The 22,059-nt window shown below is 41.9% G+C and overlaps 2 protein-coding genes across 2 annotated transcripts; both read left to right on the top strand.

Annotated features, from left to right (window-relative positions):
• Positions 1-266: 266 nt before the first annotated feature.
• rbpja (recombination signal binding protein for immunoglobulin kappa J region a) lies at positions 267-7,748 on the top strand. Its single transcript, XM_047579570.1, has 11 exons — positions 267-332; positions 1,030-1,068; positions 1,180-1,275; positions 1,368-1,533; positions 2,294-2,468; positions 2,601-2,738; positions 2,844-2,956; positions 3,047-3,187; positions 5,594-5,749; positions 5,839-5,942; positions 6,029-7,748. The coding sequence occupies exons 1-11, from the start codon at positions 313-315 to the stop codon at positions 6,369-6,371; spliced, it is 1,491 nt and encodes a 496-aa protein (XP_047435526.1). The 5' UTR covers positions 267-312; the 3' UTR covers positions 6,372-7,748.
• A 2,399-nt stretch (positions 7,749-10,147) lies between these two features.
• On the top strand, positions 10,148-21,915 carry stim2a (tromal interaction molecule 2a). Its single transcript, XM_047579694.1, has 12 exons — positions 10,148-10,947; positions 12,908-13,047; positions 14,115-14,226; positions 14,319-14,430; positions 14,538-14,653; positions 16,097-16,274; positions 16,358-16,535; positions 17,540-17,701; positions 17,810-17,910; positions 18,004-18,257; positions 18,493-18,685; positions 18,789-21,915. The coding sequence occupies exons 1-12, from the start codon at positions 10,827-10,829 to the stop codon at positions 20,206-20,208; spliced, it is 3,087 nt and encodes a 1,028-aa protein (XP_047435650.1). The 5' UTR covers positions 10,148-10,826; the 3' UTR covers positions 20,209-21,915.
• Positions 21,916-22,059: the final 144 nt, after the last annotated feature.

Below are 22,059 nucleotides of genomic sequence, written 5' to 3' on the forward strand. Positions count from 1 at the left end.
TTGTGAGAGTTTTTCTACTCTCGCGCGACTTTGCAACTTTCCCACGCCTGTTGTTTTGGCGTCTGCCCTCTGCCCCTCCCTCCCCCCCTCCCCCTCCCTCTCTCCCCTACTTCTCACCCCTTTGCCCCATCACACCTCCCCCTCGTTCTCTCCCTTCTTTTCCTCCCACTCTGTTTGTGCCGTTGGCTTTGGTTAAGGAGAGAGGGGGGGTGAGGGGGGGGGGGGAACTTGGGGGAGGGATCTCGCGATTGTTGGACTTTTTTTTTTTTTTTTTCTTTTGGGGGTGGAGGGGGGGGGGGAGTTATTCGGAAGATGGCGCCCGTTGTTACGGGGTAAGTGCTGAAATTCCAAGTCTAACGTTATTAAGAAAAAATGAAAAATGTCTTAGCAGTGGCAGCTCGTGGTGTTTTCCGGTGATGTGTCGGGGTGTCGCGTCCCGCTGCCTCGCTCTCGGCTCGCTCACCCCACGCAGCTCTGATCTACCTTGTGGCTCCGTGGGGAGTGAGTTGGGCAAAACTATTCTTCGTAGTGTGTGCCTGGTTTCTCTGCCGTTTCTGTGAACTCGCACGTACGATGTTAACAAAGTTTTAAACTGTTGCAGAAAACTTCGTGACAGCCGACGGTCCTCTAGTCTCTTTTGTCTGCTTCGCTTAAGTCCTTCTTTTTTTTTTTTTTTTTAAGTACAGTGTCATGTAGCATTTTTGGGTTATAAGTGTTTAAAACAAACCTACTATTTATTTATTTATTAATTTATTATTAAAATGTGCCTTCTTAAAAAGCAGCTGTTCAAAATATTACTTTGAAAGTGCTCAGCTCACACTTAAATCTGGGTTACTGTAAATTGCAGAAGTAGTTCTAAATCCAAAACTCACACAGAAAACAGGCAAACCATAATGCACCTTTAGATGAGGTTGAGGCATTTTTTTTTTTCATTTTTTTGAAGAACTGATACAGTTTCATTTCACCACTCAGCTTTTTTTCCCCCACAACCATGTGTAAACACCTTGCACTGATGTTTTTGTTTGGCAGGAAGTTTGGTGAGCGACCGCAGCCTCAGCGTTTGACAAGGTAGAGGGAAAGAAATGGAGCACGTCCTTCACAGCCCAGACACTTGAAACCATTTTTTTTTTATACCAGCGCGCGTCAAAAAGTGTTATAACGCGTGTGCATGTTTTTCAGGGAGGCTATGAGGAATTACTTGAAGGAGAAGGGTGACCAGACGGTGCTCATCCTGCACGCCAAAGTCGCACAGAAGTCGTACGGCAATGAGAAAAGGTTTGTTTGAGTTCAGCATCTTGTGTTTATTTAAAACGCACGCACTGGGAGTTTGTTTTTTTGTTTTTTTGACTTGTGTTTGCCTCCGTCAGGTTTTTCTGTCCTCCGCCGTGCGTGTACCTGTTGGGCACTGGCTGGCAGAAGAAGCTGGAGAGCATGGAGAGGGAGGGTTGCACCGAGCAGGACGCTCAGCCGTGTGCGTTCATTGGGATTGGCAACAGCGAGCAGGAGATGCAGCAGCTCAATCTGGAGGGGAAGGTGTGTGTGTGTGTGTGTGTGTGTGTGTGTGTGTGTGTGTGTGTGTGTGTGTGTGTGTGTGAATCTTGTATTTGAACGAGGCATTTTTGCAGAAAGGCAAAGTCCTCCCTCCTTCCGGGTGCATGCACACGTTAGATCTTGGTTTGGATACAAATTAAAAAAAAAAAAAAAAAACATGATTTGAACTGTGTTTAACATCAAATTGTGCAAGAAAGTTGAGTATTGTTCAGTTTTGTGTGAAATTATCAGTAATAGAGGCACGATGTGAAGCTTGTAGAGAGTTAGTTATGACATTTTTGCAACTTTTGAGTGGTTCATCTAATCATCAGTTTACAGGCTGGAAAAAACATTCTTTTAATTCACGATAACTCGCAGCACAATTCAGACTCAGAAGTCTTCATGGTATCTGTCCACTAATTAAGTTATTAATTAATTTAAGCGGTGATCTATTTGCTTGTCCGTTCGTTTTCTTTCCGTGCTTCATTACTGATGAACCGCTCAAGCTAACCACGGCACCGAAATATTCAGCCTTGCTTTGCACTTCCACCCACGTGTGCAAAGTCCTGTTGTCTTGCACACACTGTTACTGATATTCGTGCATATTCTCCTGTTTTGGTTTTGAGCCGCTGCCCTTAATGAACTCGCTCCACCGTGGGAGATAAGAGGGAAGTGAAAGGGTGACAAACAAAAACACCAAAAAAATCCCCTTATTTTTCTTCTTTCTTTTTTTTTTTTTTAAATCTCTTTCCCATGCGGTTAGCACTTCTGCACGGCCAAGACGCTGTATATCAGCGACTCCGATAAAAGGAAGCACTTCATGCTGTCTGTGAAGATGTTGTACGGAAACAGCTCCAACATAGGAGTCTTCCTCAGCAAGCGGATCAAGGTCATCTCCAAGCCGTCCAAGAAGAAACAGTCCTTGAAAAACGCAGATTGTGAGTTGCAGTGTGTTCTTCTGTGCACGCTTGGTGGGAGGCAGCTGTACGGCCGCGCCACACCCTGACGTTTCATTGCGGTTTTTTGGTCTCTCTTTTCCTCTTTCTCCCCCCCTACCCCCCCCCCTCCAGTGTGTATAGCATCTGGGACGAAGGTGGCCTTGTTTAACCGCCTGCGTTCCCAGACGGTGAGTACCAGGTATCTGCATGTGGAGGGGGGCAGTTTTCACGCCAGCTCCCAACAGTGGGGCGCCTTCTACATCCACCTCCGTGAGTCACCTCTTGTTTTTTCTGCGTTCCCTTTCCCCATTTTTATTTATTTTTTTATTAATTTAATAGCCAGATATTAAAGAGAGTTTCCGTCATTATGTTTAGTGGACGATGAGGAGTCTGAAGGAGAGGAGTTTGCTGTAAGAGACGGCTACATCCACTACGGCCAGACGGTCAAACTGGTTTGCTCTGTGACCGGCATGGCCCTGCCCAGACTGGTAAGATGACGTCACGCTTCTGGTGTCTGTCTCCAGATGTCTTCGCCCCTGACTGTGTGTGTGTCTGTGCGACGGGCTTCGTTTCCTCAGGTCATTCGCAAAGTGGACAAGCAGTCCGCGCTGCTGGAGGCAGACGACCCAGTGTCCCAGCTTCACAAGTGTGCCTTCTACCTGAAAGACACGGACCGGATGTATCTCTGTCTCTCGCAGGAGAGGATCATCCAGTTCCAGGTGCGAATTCACACGCGCACGTTTGAGTGATTTTTTTTTAAGTCTTTTTTTATTTATGTGTGTGTATATATATATAGAGATACACACACACACATGTGCTTACTATCCAAACACACACCAGGTGCACGATCTGCCAAGAAAAACAAAGGAAGAGAAAAGAAAAATGGATAAGTAACACAACCAATCAGCCACTCAGCAAAGAATAACATTTTGACCACAGAAAGCTTAAACTCTAAACCATCATTATTCTAGTTCATTAAGATGTGAAAGTAAAAGCCCCCACAACTCAACAAAAAGCTTTTCTCAACCGTATCTCTTATACCTGAGTCTCTAAAGGGAAAAACTTTGTAAACCTTAACGAAGGACGTAATTCATTTTTCTTTTATAATGTAAGTATACATTTCTTCTTTTTTTGCATAATACCAAATAATTTTTCGAAATCTGCGTTTTTTATTGTCTAAATGGAAACTGGGAACGTCGTGGAGTAAATAAAAATATGGATTTAAAAGAAACTCTAATTCTAAAACTGATGTGGTAAAAAGATGAACGTAGGCCTTTTTGTGCTGGACAGTTGTTCTGGTCCTATTCTCTGCTCTTTAATCCCATCTCAGGAATAGTTGAATGAGAGTCTGCTATTTACCATAGAAACACTGAAATGCTGTTGCTATTGAGAAAAAACAAACTTCCAGTGGTACAAATCAGAATTGTAGTAGCAAAAGGGTTTTTCTGCGTTGGAATATTTTCGTTGACATATATCTTGGGAGTTGTAGTTGTTCTGCACTGCGTTTTCATGTGCAAATGCAGTTTTATATATATATATTTTTTTTACTGACATTACAACACATTACAGCCACAAGCCAGGGAAGGGCTTCAACTGTGAGTTACGCAACGCGGAGGGAAAAAATGCGGAAAGAGTTTGCAGTTTGCAAAGATTCGCTTGTTGCCCGTTTCTTTTTATCTGGCAGTAGGTCGCTAGAGGAGCACTCACGACTCGGTTGCCGAAGAAACCCCATTTGTGTATTTTCCATGTCAAATGTTCCCAAAGTGGAAAATAAAACAGAACCTGAAAATGTTGCCAGCACACATCAACAGCAGTACAAGGACAGGAATGTTCAAGATAAAGTAATATGTGCACGTACGGTGCACTAGCCTCAGGAGTAGGCTGTCCATTCACAATATGCTAAACGAACAATGAAAACAAAACAAGTTTAAATAGCCTGTTGGGACGCTGTGTTCAACTTTATGTAAACTGACAAAACATAACAACAGAGAGAGTTTCCAACATTGAGACCCAACGCAGCAGCTAAAGTTAGCTAGCGAACGTGAACTCGCTAGCTGGCTAGCTAACATTAAGTTAACTAATGTTAGTTAGCCACTAATATTACTAATTTTCACCAACCTTAACTGTGATACAGAGTTTAGTCTTTATGAGCTAATGAGACCATGTGTCCTCATATGGGGACATTAAGTTTCAGGTTTGTGTCAGGTTATACTGTTTCATTTGACATGCGTAGCGAGAACATGATAGCGAGAATTTCAGCGAATTCATTCTGCAGCCGATCATGTGAGAAGAGAACAACAACCTCATCAAATGTTACAGTTGAAACTTATTTATTTATGCTTATTAACTTCTCTAGTTTAATATGACTCGCAAACGTAACAAATTTTATCAATAGTAACAACCTATAACTTCACCTATTACCTAATTTCCCTTCGGGGATAAATAAAGTAATCTGTCTAAATACTCATTTGAGGAAATTGGCAATTCATCATTTGCTTTTCTGTCTTTGCACAGCCATGTTCAGTTTTATACTTTGTTACATATTGGTGACTTTATTATCGTATACAGTGAAATAATAATCCCTGTGTCCACGTGTGTGGACATGATTTTTTCCAAAATACCTTAGAGAAATTAAAAATGCATAACAAACAAAAGCTCATGTTTCAGGAGGATAATCTCGCTAGCTCGAGGCTAACTAGCTAGCTATCGTCATGGCTTTAGTCCATTCTAGCTTTAGCCTCACGCTTGTTTATTTTCTTGAGATTCTGCTCCTGTTGTATTTTCATCTTCGGGAAGAACACGACTCCCATGAGCCAAACTCTCACCATTTTGTTGTTTTACTTCGATACTACTCAACTACTTTAATCTTAAGAGAAATTGGAAGAAAAAAAACCCTCTGTGATGACCCAGACAACATTTAGCCATCCGTGAGAACGCTGCTCACCACAGACGTGCGATGTGAAATTAGCACCCACATCAGACTTTAATTAGCATTTGAGAGCTAGATATGAGAGTCCAGACATTAAGAAAGCCTCCTCAAGAGTGTGTGTGTGTGTATGTGTTAAAATTAAAAAAAAAAGTGTTATTTCTTTAATTTATTTATTTTAATTTGCATGTTTTTTCAGGCCACACCGTGCTCCAAAGAGACTAACAAGGATATTGTTAATGATGGAGCCTCCTGGACTATCATTAGCACTGACAAAGCTGAGTACACCTTCTACGAAGGCATGGGCCCCGTCCCAACACCAGTCACCCCCGTCCCTGTGGTGGAAAGTCTGCAGGTACATTTACACTGTTGTTGTTGTACGAGAGCCTCTTAAAGTTTTCCCCTATTTGGGATGTTTAAATAAACGCTATCTTCTGTGCCCAGTTAAATGGCGGAGGAGACGTGGCCATGCTGGAGCTGACGGGACAGAACTTCACCCCTAAACTCAGAGTGTGGTTCGGGGACGTGGAGGCGGACACCTTGTACAGGTAGGAGCGTGTTAAGTTTTCACGTGTGCGTGTTTTCGTGTTATGCCCCGCATACTTAATAGTGTCTCGTCCGTTTGCTCCCTTAGATGCGGGGAGATCATCCTGTGTGTGGTGCCGGACATCTCTGCCTTCAGGGAGGGGTGGCGCTGGGTGAGGCAGCCGGTCCAGGTCCCCGTCACACTCGTCCGCAACGACGGGATCATCTACTCCACCGCCCTGACGTTCACCTACACCCCTGAACCGGGGCCCCGTCCTCACTGCAGCGCTGCCGGGGCCATTCTGCGGACGCACAGCACCTCTTCATCATCGCCAGTGTCTTCATCCACGCCTTCGTCCTCGCTGGGCGGCCTAGGGGACGGCCACGGGGCTTACGGCAGTATTGACTCAGGCATATCCTCGTCTGCGTCATCTATGTCGGTCCTGTCATAGTAGCGTTAGTTAAATGTGTGTGTGTGTGTGTGCGTGCAATGAATGACTGAGTGTAAAGCTGTTGGCATGTACTCCAAAGAGGCCCATGGACCCGGGGAAGAACTGCAAAGAAGCATTTCAATGAGGCAACTGTGAAATCAAGAGAAATGCTTGAGAGTTGGAAAAAAAAAAGACAAGCTCTGACTTGTGATAATTGACCCTTTACTTTAGCGCCCTCTTGTGGACACCTTTGGACATGTCATAATCCCCAATCTGAGGAACTTGTTTGCCTTGATCTTCACCTACAACAAAAAAAAAAAACAACCTTGTGTATGACATCTTAACTCTCACAGCAATGACATTTGTACAATAACATTTTTTTTTATACACTCGAGGGTTTGGAAGCTACTTTTTACTCTGCTTTCTTACTACCATGGTCAAATATTCTTATTGAAAAACACGTTGATCTAACGATTGTGAGCAAGGGAAATTTTTTTAAGAGTAACATAGTTTTTATGGACCAAGGAATATTATTATATTATTTTATTCATATTATATTTTATAAGCTTTTTGCTGAGGTACATTTTGACATGGTGTTTTTTTGTATGATACTGCATAGTAACTTCACTTTACCAAATAGTTTGTGATGCTGTCAGCTCCTGAAATGGTGAAGGTGGACAACGACGTCTCCATATGTCTCCTCACCTTTTTTTTTTTTTTTAAATGCCTACTGACTTAATAGTGATCAACCTTTTAACAATGAAAAAATCTGTCTTTGTTTTTAAGGTGGTGCCTTAGAGAAAAAAGACGGTTATTTGCGTGCTCCTCGAGGCCACTGACCAGTTTCTTATTTCACTTCCCGTAAAAGATCACACTTTTGATGAGCATAAGAGAGAACGTGTGAGTTTGGGAGTACGCATCAGGGCGTTCTGCTTTCTAATCAGTATGCTCTTCTTGTGCTAAAACTCAAATCTGAACTTAATCAGCCTCTCTTGTGAGCGTAGCTATGAACGCAGCAGTGTTTCTCTTCCCGAGCAAGTGCCTCCTTTGAACAAAAAAAAAAAAACATGGGTTTCTGTTCTCCTGGGTGTATTCGCACAACCCAGAAGACATTGAAGGAATGTCAAAGCTGTAATTCAGAGGGGCTTTGAAGTTTTCTTTTGATACTGTGCCTATGTGTTCGGAAGCAGAGCTTTACTACCATCTTTGCCTTGTAGCGATTTCTTAGTAATCCCACCCTGGTAATGACCGGGGTTGACTTTTTCTGAAGCTGAAGTTTTGTCAAACATGACCTCTGGCTGCAAATGTGGTCGGCCGTGAATGTGTTTTTAGGTCATACTGTATGTGATGAGGTACCAACATCAGCTCAGAGTAAAAACAAAAAAAAAACAAAAAAAAGGCACTGACTTATCAAAGTAAGTCAAGATGCGCTGCCCTAACTACTACCACTACTGTACCGACAGTATCTGTCTCGTTTCTCACACGTTACCCTGATTTCCACGCTTCTTGTGTGTGTTGTACTGTACATGACGTCAAAGTGATATGTAAATAACAGTAAATGTTCATAAAAAGGATGTGAATCACTTTTTTTGTATTTGTGTTTTCAGCAGGATGCGGATTTTATGCGCATTATTTACATCAACAACACCTCTTGGTGTTGAAATCCTTTCAGTTTATTCTATACATCTACCCTCTCTCCAACTCCGTTTTGCACAATACCTGACAGTTAAACCTCATAAACATACTGTCTTTGCTCAGTTAGGATCATATTCCAAGGGGGATGTCAGGATAATAATGGCTAGAAAGATTTATTTCAGCTTTTACTCTCAAAAAAAAGAAAAAGAAAAACTCAAACTGATTGTAGGGCTTTGTGATAGCTACTTAAATACCTTAACTTTGTTGTCCTTAAAAGGATACTACACCACCCATATGTGGAATTTAGTCACTCAGTGTATCGCCCAGAGTTGGATAAGTGAGGACAGATCTAGACTTGGGCAAAGCACCGCTGCCTCTGTACTGGACAAGTGAGTACAAGTCATGAGGTGGTGTCAAGACCACAAACAAATTGTACGATGAGGACTGTACCTTAGTGAGCTGCTTTGGCTTGGAATATGCTCCCATGTAATATCAGAAACATCAGTAGTTGATTGTAGTTTAAGAAGTTACTTAAACATAAATTGCTATAGTCCTATATGGCTAAGTACTTGGTAAGTCACTGTATAGATTCATAATTTGTGTGCTGTATTTCGGAGACTATATTGGTTATTGGTGTTTTATTTACACTTAGAGTGACTTCAGTTATTTGCTGAATTATTATATTTAATCTGTTTTGTTGTTCTATTTAGTTATTTAGCACAATTTCAGTTTTTTTTTATTTTCATAGCTGAATTTGTTATGTGGGACCCCAGGAAGACTAGCTACCACTTGGTGGAAGCTAATGGGGACCCTAATAAAGGTGCAAAGACACCACGCAGCACCTGAACACACCAGCGTGACTGGTTTTCAGGTGCTGCGTGGTGTCTTCACGTCTGGTAGTGGTGCTTCATCGGAATATAGTCCCAAGTCCATATCTGCCTACGCTATTCCTGGGTGTTAATTGCGTTGACGTTTGAGTTTATCTCTTTTGCGAACAACTGGCCAAGTGACAACACTTCATTACAGCACCTATGCTAAGCTAAAGCTAACAGCTGTGCTGCCGGATTATGACGATGCCTTGATTGCTTTAAAAGTGCCTTTTGTCACTTATCCAACTCTAGGGAATACAGTGAGTGCAGTGAAGTACGCTTAGGGTCATCCTCTACATGTAAGACCCATTTGAGGCCAAGCTTCAAAAAGATTTTGAGATGTTGCCTTAATATGTCCACATATTCTGCCTTTCTCATGGTGCCATTTATTTATATTCTGAAGGACACCAGTCGATCCTGCAACGAAGCACCCCCACAGCATGATGCTTCCACCATCATGCTTCACTGTTGGGATCCACCTTCTTTCTTGCTCCATGTTAACAGTCGGGTGATGCAAGTCAGGTCTGATATAAGGTATGCTAAAATAACCTCATTGTGTCATCATTCCACCTCCTTTGTGGAGTTTATGGAATAAGTGTTTTACTCTATAGGTACTGGTAAATCAGTCTGCTGAGGTTTAAGGGGTTTAAAAATTAGTTTAAGATGAATGTTTATGTATTTTGGGGTCTATTTCTTTCATTGTGCCGGGTTTTCATAAGCATATTTTCCCCTTGCCTTTGCATCCATGTCCCAAAGCAGATGCAACCTTGTAAAATGCATATAGTCTATACTTAATCAAATCCAACTGGGGCCCTTTTGGACACATGCCACTTGGGCATGCTCCAAGGGCTAGAGGACGACTCGCTATTTTTGAACTGGGGGGTCGGGTTGCTGGAATGAAACCCAACACTTTGTTACTGTTAAAGTTTGCATGCATGTGTGTTGTGCCGCCTGCTTGAGCCCCTTGATGTTTCTACCTGAGTGTCTTTCTGCACGTGCGTCTAATAAATCGCAATGCCGCATATAGACATCAGAAACCCGACGAACAGGTGCGCAAGCATTTGTTAAGCCTTTTGAAAGAACTGTGAACAAGAGTGCAACTCTTGTTCAGTTAGGCTGTATGACATGAGTCATGCTATTCTTGGCATGATAGTCTAGATAACTTCCCATCCATAGGGCTATTATCTAGGAATTAGTGTCAGATTAAGGACAGTACATCGATGCAAACCAGAATGTTTTCCTCCAAGTATAGGTTTGTGCTGGGAATTGGGTTCAGGGACATTATGAGGGGGCCCATATTGCTAGAGAGAGGGAGAGAGGAAGGGGGGGCCCATTTCCGCGTAAATACGTCACATCTACGTCTCCGTTGGGAAATGAGTGATGGACAAGAGAACAGAAAGCTGGTCGTACGGCTCAAGAGCCATTTATAAAAAGACTGAAGGCCCACACAAACGGACTCCGTCTAGACACGAGGGCCAGAGAAGGCCCGGGCACCCTGATCAGGATCCCTTTTCTTGCATTTTAAAAACATTATTTGTTTCTATGGATTTTATCTGAATGCACCAGTCTCGCGAAGATCTAATTAAACCGGGAATGGATTCATCTTAGAAGAACCTGTTGGGTTTTTTGTTGTTTTTGTTGTTGTTGTTGTTTTTTCCTCTTGGAGAGTTTTTACGCACAGCCTTCGTGCGTTTGGGTCCCTCAACAGATTTCTAGTGCAGACTTTTTGACGTGTTTGGAAACGTTTTCTTCGCGCTATCATCCATTTCAAAGTGCACTCCAGTTCGGCTCGCCCGATTTCTCAAGTGCACATCGGTATCACATCACGCTTCTGGCAGCACCAGTAATAGCAACACAGATCGCTTAACACTTCTCGCAAGACTTGACACTGGTGTCTCCTAAACGGGGGCCGGTTATGTTTGCGTTCTTTTGAAAAGTTTTCTCAACTACCGGATATTATCTACCTTCTGAAATGATTCCTCTGTCCCCTCTATTCTTCGTCCTCCCCGCTGCGCTGTTCTTGGCGGCGCACGGCGCAGGGGACATCCAGGGCTTCACTCTGCCCGGCGGAGGCGCCGGTTTCGACCCGACAGGTATGTAGCCAATTGAATGAGCAGACGACAGATAAAACTGAACCAAATGAGAAAATTGAGCAAAGCAGAGAAATCCGTTAACAACCGGTCACCGACGGCACTGCGCCAGTTACCCTGTAAGGGTGTCCAATCAGCCATGCGTTTGTTTTGAAATCTGCTTTCTAAATGAACTTTTAGTCAGTTTCAGCTACTCATTTCTCAATTTACTAAAACAATTAGCTTGTGTTTAGGCCCATTTTGTCCGTGCCACTGACAGAAAGGTAGAAGAAGCGGCCTTATTTAAAAGCACCACTTAACGCGCAACATCTAAGATGAATATAAAATAAGATAACCCTTTAATTTATCCCACATATAGGAAACAATGCGTGAATCTCAATCGTGCTAAACATTTTCGAGGGGTATTGTTTTTGAGTCCTCAGTCCTCCCCTTTCCCATCACCTTAGAGAATATTGATCGATTTACTATAATCTCCACTTTCCTTTATCAGTTATCATAGGATTATCCTAACCCTAAACGCTACATTAGACCACATCCTCACCCTGAAATGAATCATATTATTATGAAAGGGGCAGTACAGTATGTACACAAACTGTTCTGAAGGCCTTTGCATACACTGCTGATATTTAATAGCCCATCCAGCTGATAGGTTTCTTCACTCTTCAGAAATGCAGGTTTCATCAACAACCAAGGGATCAGTGTCTCTGCTTTGATATGTGTCTTGTGGCTATAGGAACGAGAGAGTTATTCTCATAGATAACCACTACATTTTTCATGATATTGACGACATAAATGTTTGTGAGGTTGTAAACATATGGGCACATTTTAAATGGGTCGTTCCTACATCAAAAAAAGAACCAAACGTTTTATTAAATATCACACGCTGTGTCTAGTGATTGTTGCCCTTTCTTACATCTAGAGACCCTCTCACACCGAGTGCTTATCGAGCCGTATGGTGGTCTGTGTCACAGGATCATCTTGCACTTACACACTCATACGGTCGCCACTTTTACTACACATGCACTAGTTGCAAAACGGTTTGCGCCACCTAAAATTTTTTTTAAAAAGAGCACTTCAGGACTGTGCAGATAAGTTACAATTCACTGATATTTTCTTCCAAAAGTGATTTTCTCTCCTATAGGTTAATTTGGCCCTACCGTGTTGGGGGGGAAGTGGCGAGCGTCATCTGAGCTGGCTGCTCGTAGATTTAACCAGCCGACCTTTGACCCTCAGCCCGTTGCTCTTTGGAGCACCCAAACTCTAGAGTCACAGAGACAAAAAAGGGCTCTGAGTCAGTCGGCAAGTAAACAAATAACGGAAAGCTATGCGTCATCTTCCCGCACATCTTAAGCTCCAGAAAGGAACATACAGTATGACTTGAACTTTCGATAACTGCAGCAGTTAATGCGTTCTGTGCGCATTTTCTTAAAGCGCTTAGGTTAAAGACCGAGCCGCAAAGCTACAAGTAACAAATATATTTTTATGACGACGAATATAAATCAGCCGTTCTTGGAAACAGCACGTTTGTGTACAAGTGTTTGGTAGGAGAAGAGTAATGCACACCCCAGACTGTCCTGACAAAGGCCCTGGGCCGAAATAAATCCCTCTTTTTTCCTTGAAGCTGAGCATGTAGCTTGTCCTCTTTTTAAACATCATCACGGCAAAACATCTCTTAGTTCACTTACAATCAATAAGTGTTTAATAAGTACTTACAGCAATAAGTGTTTTTTAGTGATTATGCACATAGAAATATTGTAATATCTCCATTATTTAAACAATTATTTACATTTTTGTAGGTAGAACTTTAAGTTGCATTGACATAAATAGAGACAGACTGAAAACAAGGGGGTGAAAATGAGAGGGATGCCATGCAAAAATGCTTAAACTTGCTTGGACAGCAAATAAAAAGGGGTTGTGTGGACATGTTCGGTGATATAACAGTAACAATGGATATAATGTGAAGCCCATGTAGATCCCTGCATGACAGTGACTCCGCCGTGTATGAGCGAGGCTGATCGCTACAGCCTGGAGGCCCTGCAGAGCATCCACCAGATGATGGACGATGACCAAGATGGCGGGATTGAGGTGGAGGAGAGTGTGGAGGTACAAATCTCTTTCTTCGTGACATATATTTATTTCTTAGTTGTTGTAAATCCCTACCGGCGTGTGCTCCTGCAGGAAAGAGACAGACAGGGTAGATCCGTGCAACAACAGGTGCCCTGGCTGTTGGTAGAGTCAAATGCTCCTTCAAGGATAGCAACAGTATAACTTTGCTTTTGGCTTGGTGACAGAATTGGTTTGCACTAATAGACTACTGCAACACTATGACCTTCACAGTCATACTTAGGAGTATAGCTCCTCTTAATGTTTGATGACTCCAGTTTCCGTTTTCTTCAGCCAGTTTGTTGTAGCTTCCACAAACAACGTGAAAACATTCATGGTGACATTATACTGCTATACTGGAAAGAAGTGACGACATACTTATTAAACCATTTTGCCATTTCGACAAAATTATTTTATAAAGCGGTTTTATACGATTATCAATTAACAAAAGCAAAATAATACTGTTATTATCAAAGCATCTATTTATGTAAAATAGTGCATTCATCACAGCACATGGTTCTGTACGTCTGTAAAGACATAGCTACCGCGTGTTTATTCACTTATTCATTTATGTTGCACATTTGCTTTCAATTTTTGTATTTCAGGGGGACTACTTTGTAAATTTTGCCAAGAGACTCTCTGAGTCTCTATTTGTGAGTAAGTGACATTGGTAGTAAACCCAAAATTCAAGAATGCCCCCACCTTCCAGAATGCAGTTCAGAGATACAGTATCCAGGGGCTCGGGTTGCGGTCGCCATAGAGATGTCAGGGGAGAGGGTGGGTCTGGGCTCATCAAAATCCCAAAATTCCTGCAGCCATCATACGAAGCCTCAGCCGGGGACACATTTCAAGACAGCCCCAACGCACCATCACGGAAGTTTGCAAAGTACACACTAAATAAATATCACCCACTCCTTACTCACAAATTATTCCTTCATTCAAAAGTTAAGGACACACCAGAACGCCCGCCAGATTGTTTTTTCTTTTTTTGAACAAAGGATACCTGCATTTGAAAAAGTTTATATTTTCACTTGCTCGCTCTGTTTTATTATCTGCTGGCGTTGAAGTTCATCATTGAAGACATGAAGCAGCAACAGACAAACAAACATAACAACCTGCACAGGGAAGACCAGCACATCACAGTCGAGGAGCTCTGGAGGGGCTGGAAGTCTTCAGAAGGTGTGTGTGTGTTTGTGTGTGTATGCTCGTGCCCAAATAATATGGAGTACCACTTTATCTGATTATTATTTCATTTTGGATCACTTCTTTAGTTCATAACTGGACCCAAGACGAGGTGCTCCGCTGGCTGAAGCAGTTTGTTGAGCTGCCACAGTACGAGAGGAACTTTAAAGACTTTAAGGTCAACGGAAACACGCTCCCCAGGTTAGAATAACCTATGTGAATATCCTAGAAATTCACTGTAAAAACACTTGTATTTTTATGTGCAACAAACCCATTAAACCTGATCTGACAACGGCATTTGTTCATAGGATTGCAGCTAATGAACCTTCATTCCTGAGTGGCCACCTGAGAGTCCAGGACCAGAGAGACAAGCAGAAGCTCAACATCAAAGCACTGGATGTAGTTCTGTTTGGACCGCCTACACGTGAGAACCAATCCTCCCGCTTTTCCTTTTCCTTCCTCAAAAGTTATGTTTGAAAACTGTTAGAAAAAGGGCAAGTGCTCGATGACTTCAAACAACCGACAAAAAATGCCTGGCAGGTGATTTGATGAACCATTTGTCTGTGTGAATTCAACAGATGTCAAGTGTCATCCTCCTAGACAGCCACCAGTAGTGATTTTGGTTTGTAAATCCTGGTGTGGCCCTGCAGGAAAATCTTATAATGCAATCCAGAAATACCGTAATCAATATCCTCACAACAATAACATAGTCGGCGGAGTAAACCCACACAAGATGTAAATGCCACCTAGAAAGGCCCGACTCAAATCCAGACCTTCTTGCTGGACTTGAGTTAACCACTGCACCACTTTGCCAATGGCGATCTACTATCAATGATACTACCAAACATCAGTGTTCAATATCTCACTGTATCAAATAATCGAGATCAATACAATAACGTGACAACAATAAAAAAAAAAAAATGCACGACTCATGAACCGCGCACACTCAATACACAGCAATCAATACACAAAGTCACCACACACAAATTATTCAAACAATATGTAAACTAGATAAGCTAGATTCATAAAAAATAAAGTAATAAAATAACAAAATAATCTGAGTTCAGACTTGTATAGTAGGCATGAAAAGACTTCATGAGTTTTGTCCTTAGCTTTTAGCAATTTATCCAAAGAATAAAAGAACTAAACAAAACCGCTAAGTTTCTGTGCTTCGACAGCAGGAGCTAACTAAAACTGCTATCCTCTCTTCCACTTTCCATTTACAAAACGCGACATTACAATCCCTACTGACTACGTGGCATCATCTGGAAGTGACGGATGCGACGAGCTGGTCTGGTACCTACACCGTCAGGCACAAGCGCCTAGTTTGAGTCCTGCCAAAATTGATTCTTGCATGATCTCACGCATCTTGTGCAAAACCAGCTGTCTTGAAAAGTTGTTAAATTGGTTGACATTTTTGGAAACTGCCTTTTAGCTTCCTCCACAGTTATATTTTTATCCTTTGCCTTTGTGAATCTATGATCACTGGTGCTGCTGTGATAAGATCATGTGACGTTTTCAAAGCACCGTGACAAAAAAAGAAAAAAACTAGGTCACCTCAAGCGCTGCTGTCAACTTCACTTGAAAGTACAGTTTGAAAGTTTCTCTTAGTTTTTGTTTGACGTTGATAGATCATGTAAAACTGGGATGGGCAGGTGGCATTTCTTTCAAAATGCTCGTCATATACAAAACCGGAAAAATACTGCTGTGTTAAGAGTGGATAAAATAAAGATGTAGATGATATAGATATAGATATAGAAAGCATATAAAGACAAATCAAAAGTATACAAAAATATATGCTAGGATCCCTAAGGGTTCATTTTGACGCATGCATCCTCAGTAATCATGACCTTTCATTCCACTATAGGCCCACCTCATAACTACATGAAGGACCTGCTGCTCATAGTTTCGGTGGTGATGGGAGTCGGAGGCTGCTGGTTTGCCCAGGCCCAGAACAAAGCCAGCAAAGTCCACATAACCAAGATGATGAAAGATTTAGAAAGTCTGCAGACGGCTGAGCAGAGCCTCATAGACCTGCAGGAACAGTAAGCATGCAGCAGTTTCTCTTTCTTTACCTCAACTGACTCTACTTTGTGCGATTTAACTAAAAATATTTCCATTCAATCAGACTAGAGCGAGCCCAGGAAGAAAAACGCAATGTGGCAGAGGAAAAGCAGAACCTGGAGGAGAAGATGAGAGACGAGATTATGGGAGCACAGGAGGAGGCTCACCGTCTGCATGAGCTGAGGCAGGGAGCTGTCAGCGAGCTCAGCCGCCTCCGATACGCAGAGGAGGAGCTGGAACAGGTAGACACACCAAAATCTGAAGAGGCAACTTGGCACATGCCGACACTTGTCACCCATTTTTCGGAAAGTGTGAAGCATTTCCTACTTGGTATTCATATTCCAGTAGGGTAGCATTGAATAATTCACAGTTCAAATAAATCATAACTTGTCTCATACTGCCTGTGATGCAGCCTCTCAGTTCAGGCTGGAAGGATTGGAGGAACCCTTCGCTCGTGAGCTCTGCTTCAGTCTCTTGCTGCTTTTCAAATCCTAGTACATTGAAAAATACGAGATTGGACAGCATGAGCATACGAAGTAACAACGATTACACTTAGACGTCTCTATTCAGCAAACATTATAAACTTTATGAATTCACTAGGGGTGGGTATCCTTAAGGTTTTATTCAATATCGATGCCAAACCAGCACTTTTGAAGCGGTGCGGGTGCTTAAATGGTGCCTGCCATTTTGTGATGTGCAAGTTGAACAGAATATTAATTTAAATAACATAAAGACATAAATTAACTGATATAAAATAAAATTCACAACAAACAGTCCTAAGTGTGGTGTGGTGTCTTGCAGATGATCAAAGACAGTATATTTCTCAGCTTTTGCCACAGCAATAGAGCTAAGGGGACGGTAATTAAAAATTCAGTGGCACTGAAATTAAAGCGCCGAAATCTGCTTTTTGGTCTGGTTACTACCATTTGCGTCAGCGTCGGTGCCAGCATCATTATCTATCCCTAGTAAATGCCTGCAATACCTCTCAAGATGGCTGCCTTACATGTACATTTACAAAGGAAATAGCGTGACTTCCTGGGCATTGTGCACCTGGGGCAGTTGACTGTGTAAAGAAATCAGTGCCAAACTGGTGCAAGCTCATCACAAAAGCAGAAAAGCTTGAAATCTGAGTCTTCAGATCAGTCTGAAACCTGGTCTTTTGGATGGGCACGGCATTGACTTTTACGTAAGTTCACATCTGTGTATTCACCTGATTTTTGACATTTGAATGATGCCACTTCTTCAGGTCCGTGGAGCACTGAAGCAGGCCGAGAAGGACATGTACGCTAGCTGGACTGCCTCAGAGGTCCTTCAGCATTGGCTACAACTGACACATGAGGTAGAAGTCCAGTACTACAATGTTAAAAAGCACAGCGCAGAACTACAGCTTGCTACTGCCAAGGAAGAGGTAATGCCAAAAAAGAAAGACAGCTTTGTGAAGTAGTACATTTTTCCATTTTTTTAACAAAATTACCTAAATGCTTATCAACTGACTGACATTTTTACGTTCTCGCAGGCAGAGAGAATTAAGAAGAAGAGGAGTTCTGTGCTGGGAACACTACATGTCGCCCACAGCTCCTCTCTAGACCAGGTTGACCACAAGATCCTACAAGCAAAGTGAGCTGACACATAACCTGTTCCAGGTTTGATTTGCGTCTACCACAACAACTATGTAACATTTTATGACCAAGGTCTTCTTATCTCCCAAAGGAACGCCTTGTCAGAGGTAACGGCCTGCCTGCGGGAGCGCCTTCATCGCTGGCAGCAGATCGAACTCCTCTGTGGATATCCCATCATCAGGAATCCTGGCCTAGCACACCTCACTGCCCACCTCTACTCGGACTCAATTGCCCTCGGATTTCCACGCGTGCCCCAGACGTCTTGTTCATGTCACAGTTCCATCCAGGGCTCTGTAGAGGATCTCATGGACGAGTCTTCTTCTCCAATCTTAGCACAGATGACAGGTAAGAGCCAAGGACAATGAATTTCTTTTTGTCGAGTCCCATATGGAATCATCTTATATTTGCCTCCATTTTCCATCACCATGATCCTATACTCACTTATTTGGTAAAGATGCACAGACAGATAGTGGTGTGCTATTTTCAACTGTTGTCATGCCTGAAATCTATTCGTACACATAGTTTGCTCCACAACTCTCTGTTACTTATGCATTGATCAAATCTTTGGTTTCCCTCCCAGTTCCAGTTCAGCCACTTAAGCGGTCTCCTCAAACACGCGGCTCCACCTTATGTCGGCCACGTCGTCCGGGTGTCATCACTCAGCCACCAGCAGCTATGATCTCCCAGGACCCGGATCTTCTTATCCCCATCCGGGCCCCTTACCCTTGCTATGATGAGGAAGAGGGGCTCTACCGGAAAACTCTCAAAAAGCAGTATGTCTTCATACAACTTTTAGAGAATTTTTAGAATCTGCTAATTTTAAGCAGCTATTCACTCCTTATCCTTATTTTCCTTTGTTTTCCCTTTCACGAATAGAGATTCCCAAGAAAGGTACTCAGACTCAGAATATGTGACTTCCTCACCTGGCAAAATGTTCGCTAGCTCACCCACCGATGCTCCTTCTCGAAAGCTCTATCACGAGGAAACCTATTTGCTCACAGACACCTCAATCTTGTGTAAAGATGCAGAAGCCGTTCTTGAATCTCCGGTTCGCAAAATGACTGTGGATGAGCTTGGAGCTTCTGTAGATGTAGCCACCTGCAGGAAGATGGAAACCTCTCCTTTGAAGATGTCTACAGAAGAGTCTTTCCCAGACTCAAGGAAGACTTCTCGTGACAAGAGTGAACTTCCTATGGATCTTGCACCTAGGAAAGGGATTTCAGATTCTGAGTCAGACGTAGAGTTTTTGTCCAGAAAAGTGGAGAAAGATTCAGTCGTAGACCTGGTGGACGTTCCCACAAGGAATATGTACAGAGAACGAAGTGATATGCCTCTGGATATGAGAAAGATTCTTTGGAATGAATCATCAGATGTAGCACGAAGGAAGATATCAAGAGATATGATGGGGGTTTCAATTGACAGTGCCTCAAGAAAGATGACAAGAGATGACAGCGAGTATTTATTTGAGAGTAGAAGGATTACAAGAGATTCCATGGGAATTTCACAAGACACAGGTTCTAGGATGTCTTCTTGGAATAAAGGGGAATGCCAGCTGGATTGCTCAGTGAGGGCAGACCCGATGAACGAGACTGCCAGAACACCAACAAGAAAGATATCTAAAGATGAGCTGGAGTATTATACAGATTCTGCTACTATAAAGATGCTACCCAGAGAGAAATTTGAAGCACTTAGGGATACTTCATCCTCTACAGAGAAGCAAGAGTTTGGTTTGGAGCCAGCAAGTAGAAGGATGCCAAGAAATGAACTTGAGATGTCTTCTGGCGCTCTCAGAAGGAGAATACCAAGAATGCCAAGAGATGACATTGACAGTTCCATAGACACTCCTACTGGAAAACTCTCCTGGGTTGATGTTCAAATGGAAACATCTCAACAAGCAACACTAAGGGAAGACTTTGCAGCATCTGAATCAAATTCATCTCCAGGTAAAACCGAACAGCCAGACCTTATGTTAACCTCCCAGGTGCCGTGGCAGTCCTCATCAGAGCTTTACTCCGCTGGCCCACTGAGCAAGCTTGTGTATGACGGCATCCTTGAAAAGTCATGCGACTCCACGTCCGGCCTTTCTGCTTCGACACCTAACTTGCCTCAGAGCAGGCTACTAGCAGAGGTGGAGCCACCAAGGCCGGCGAGAACGGTTGTCTTCCTATCACCCCCTGACACTGGAGATGAGAAGATCAAGGAGAAGAGCAAGAAATCTTTAAAGCTGAAAAATCTTTTTAAAAAGAAACATGATTCATCTCCAGAGAAGGTTCAAAGTGGACTTCAGAAACTTTGACAGTCAGCTGAGAATGTTTTAGTTTGTTTTCCTTTTGAGGTTTTGTTGAACCAGAAAGTAGCTTTAGACACTCTTTAATGAGATCTGGCAGTGATAAAGCACAAGGTTTTAGAAATCATAATCTTCCAGAGTCAAAAGTAAAACTAAATTAAGGAGATAAACTAATAACATCTTTTAGTTTCCATTCTCTTACTCTTTTTAAAGCACTGACAGATTCATGACATCTCAATCTGAACACTTAAGTTAGACATATAGTATTCAATAGGTTTTACATAACTTACTTTCTCTTATTAAGTCTTACATACACATGGTCGATGCCATATATTTATTTTAGATGCTGATATTTTTATGCTTTGCCTATGGTTGAAGGATTAAATTGTGTTTTTACAGATGCTGCTCTTCTTTACAACAGAGGTAATGCTTGAATTGAACTTGAATTGCGAATTAAGACATTTGCTACAGTGAAAAACTAATGCATTCACTTCAAAGAGAATTGTTGATCTGATCTGAGTTCTGTTATTTTGTACTTACTATATGTGGCAGCTGGACTCCAGCTCCAGTGGTCACAACATCACATGACTAGCCCTATTACCATGCTTCGTGCTATGCGAGCTATGTGTCTTTGGCCGATGCACGTAGATACAGAGCAATCAGTGTCCTGTGAGTCACTATTTTCAGCTTTTGGCATGTTTTATGTGAGGCAATGAAGACAGCTTCAAAAATAAGACAAGAATCATTAGAGCTCGTCATATTTACAGGGAAAATGCACACATACAATGCAGCAAAATACCAAATGTCGCTTCTTGTTGTTGTCACTGAAGACTGTTGTCACACATAAAATACACTCATAACTTCCAGTAGTTCCAAATGCATAATCTGAAGGCTGGCCAGAGGGATCCTCACATGGTTTTACAGGATTTAGCAAACCTCAACCTCAAACCTCCTGCGAAATAGAATAAAGTAATAGGGAGTCATACAATCACAAAAGTAATAATCTTTCTGGGTTTTTATTTTTATTTGTGGAGAGTATAATGTAAAGCAATTTAAATTCTAATTAGTGATATGTTTTTGTTTCTTTGCTTTGATTTTCAAATAATCAAACCACATGTTGATTGTCCCAATGAGACAGATTAGACGAGTTTAGACGTGTTTGCTCCTCTGCTATTTATGATCGTATCATGTTTCTTAATAGGCTTGACTACTGATTTTTACTCAGGTTTGAAATCAAATTTTAAAGGTTCTTAAATATGTTTGACAGTTGACTAGTAATAAAACATCCCGGAACAGAGAAGAGTTTATTTTAAGATACATTTTCTCCATGATTTATTATTATATCATTTTGTATTGTGCAGTAATATTTTAATGAAAAATTGGTTTTGTATTTATGGAAAGTGGTTAGCGTGCGATTAAGGACTTTGACAGAGCGTAGAGATTTATTTATTTATTTTTTAATCTCCTTAATAGTCAAAAGGCAAAATACTATTTTCGGTCAACATGAGCACTTTTGAGGTAAAGTGAAGTAGACAAATGCATCATAATTACTGTTCCCTGATGCACGTGCTGTCCCAAATTAAATTGCTTTTAATTTATTTTATTTTGGTCACAGCTTTGTAGTGATGCCTTCTGCATTTTTGACGGCTGTGCACTAGGAAAAGGTTTTGAAATGTTTCAGATCTATCGCCCATTTAATTAAAAAAAAATCTCCAATATTTTTTTTTTCTTTTTTGTTGTTGCCTGAATTATAATAGTATTTGGAGGATTTCTTTTTCTTTTATTGTTTACAGGGATAATGTCAGTCCTTTCTCCAAATGCTAATAATTCAGTAATTATTCTTATTATTATTCTTACTGT

Source organism: Mugil cephalus, chromosome 2 (genome assembly GCF_022458985.1).
Source record: "Mugil cephalus isolate CIBA_MC_2020 chromosome 2, CIBA_Mcephalus_1.1, whole genome shotgun sequence".
Classification (NCBI taxonomy): domain Eukaryota; kingdom Metazoa; phylum Chordata; class Actinopteri; order Mugiliformes; family Mugilidae; genus Mugil; species Mugil cephalus.

Bases quoted from the DNA above. Each gene is read 5' to 3' on its own strand.
- rbpja (XM_047579570.1), top strand. From the start codon at position 313: ATGGCGCCCGTTGTTACGGG. The intron at 333-1,029 runs GTAAGTGCTGAA...TTTGTTTGGCAG, and splicing joins ATGGCGCCCGTTGTTACGGG to GAAGTTTGGTGAGCGACCGC. The intron at 2,469-2,600 runs GTGAGTTGCAGT...CCCCCCCTCCAG, and splicing joins GTCCTTGAAAAACGCAGATT to TGTGTATAGCATCTGGGACG.
- stim2a (XM_047579694.1), top strand. From the start codon at position 10,827: ATGATTCCTCTGTCCCCTCTATTCTTCGTCCTCCCCGCTGCGCTGTTC. The intron at 14,654-16,096 runs GTGAGAACCAAT...ATTCCACTATAG, and splicing joins TCTGTTTGGACCGCCTACAC to GCCCACCTCATAACTACATG. The intron at 18,258-18,492 runs GTAAGAGCCAAG...TTTCCCTCCCAG, and splicing joins AATCTTAGCACAGATGACAG to TTCCAGTTCAGCCACTTAAG.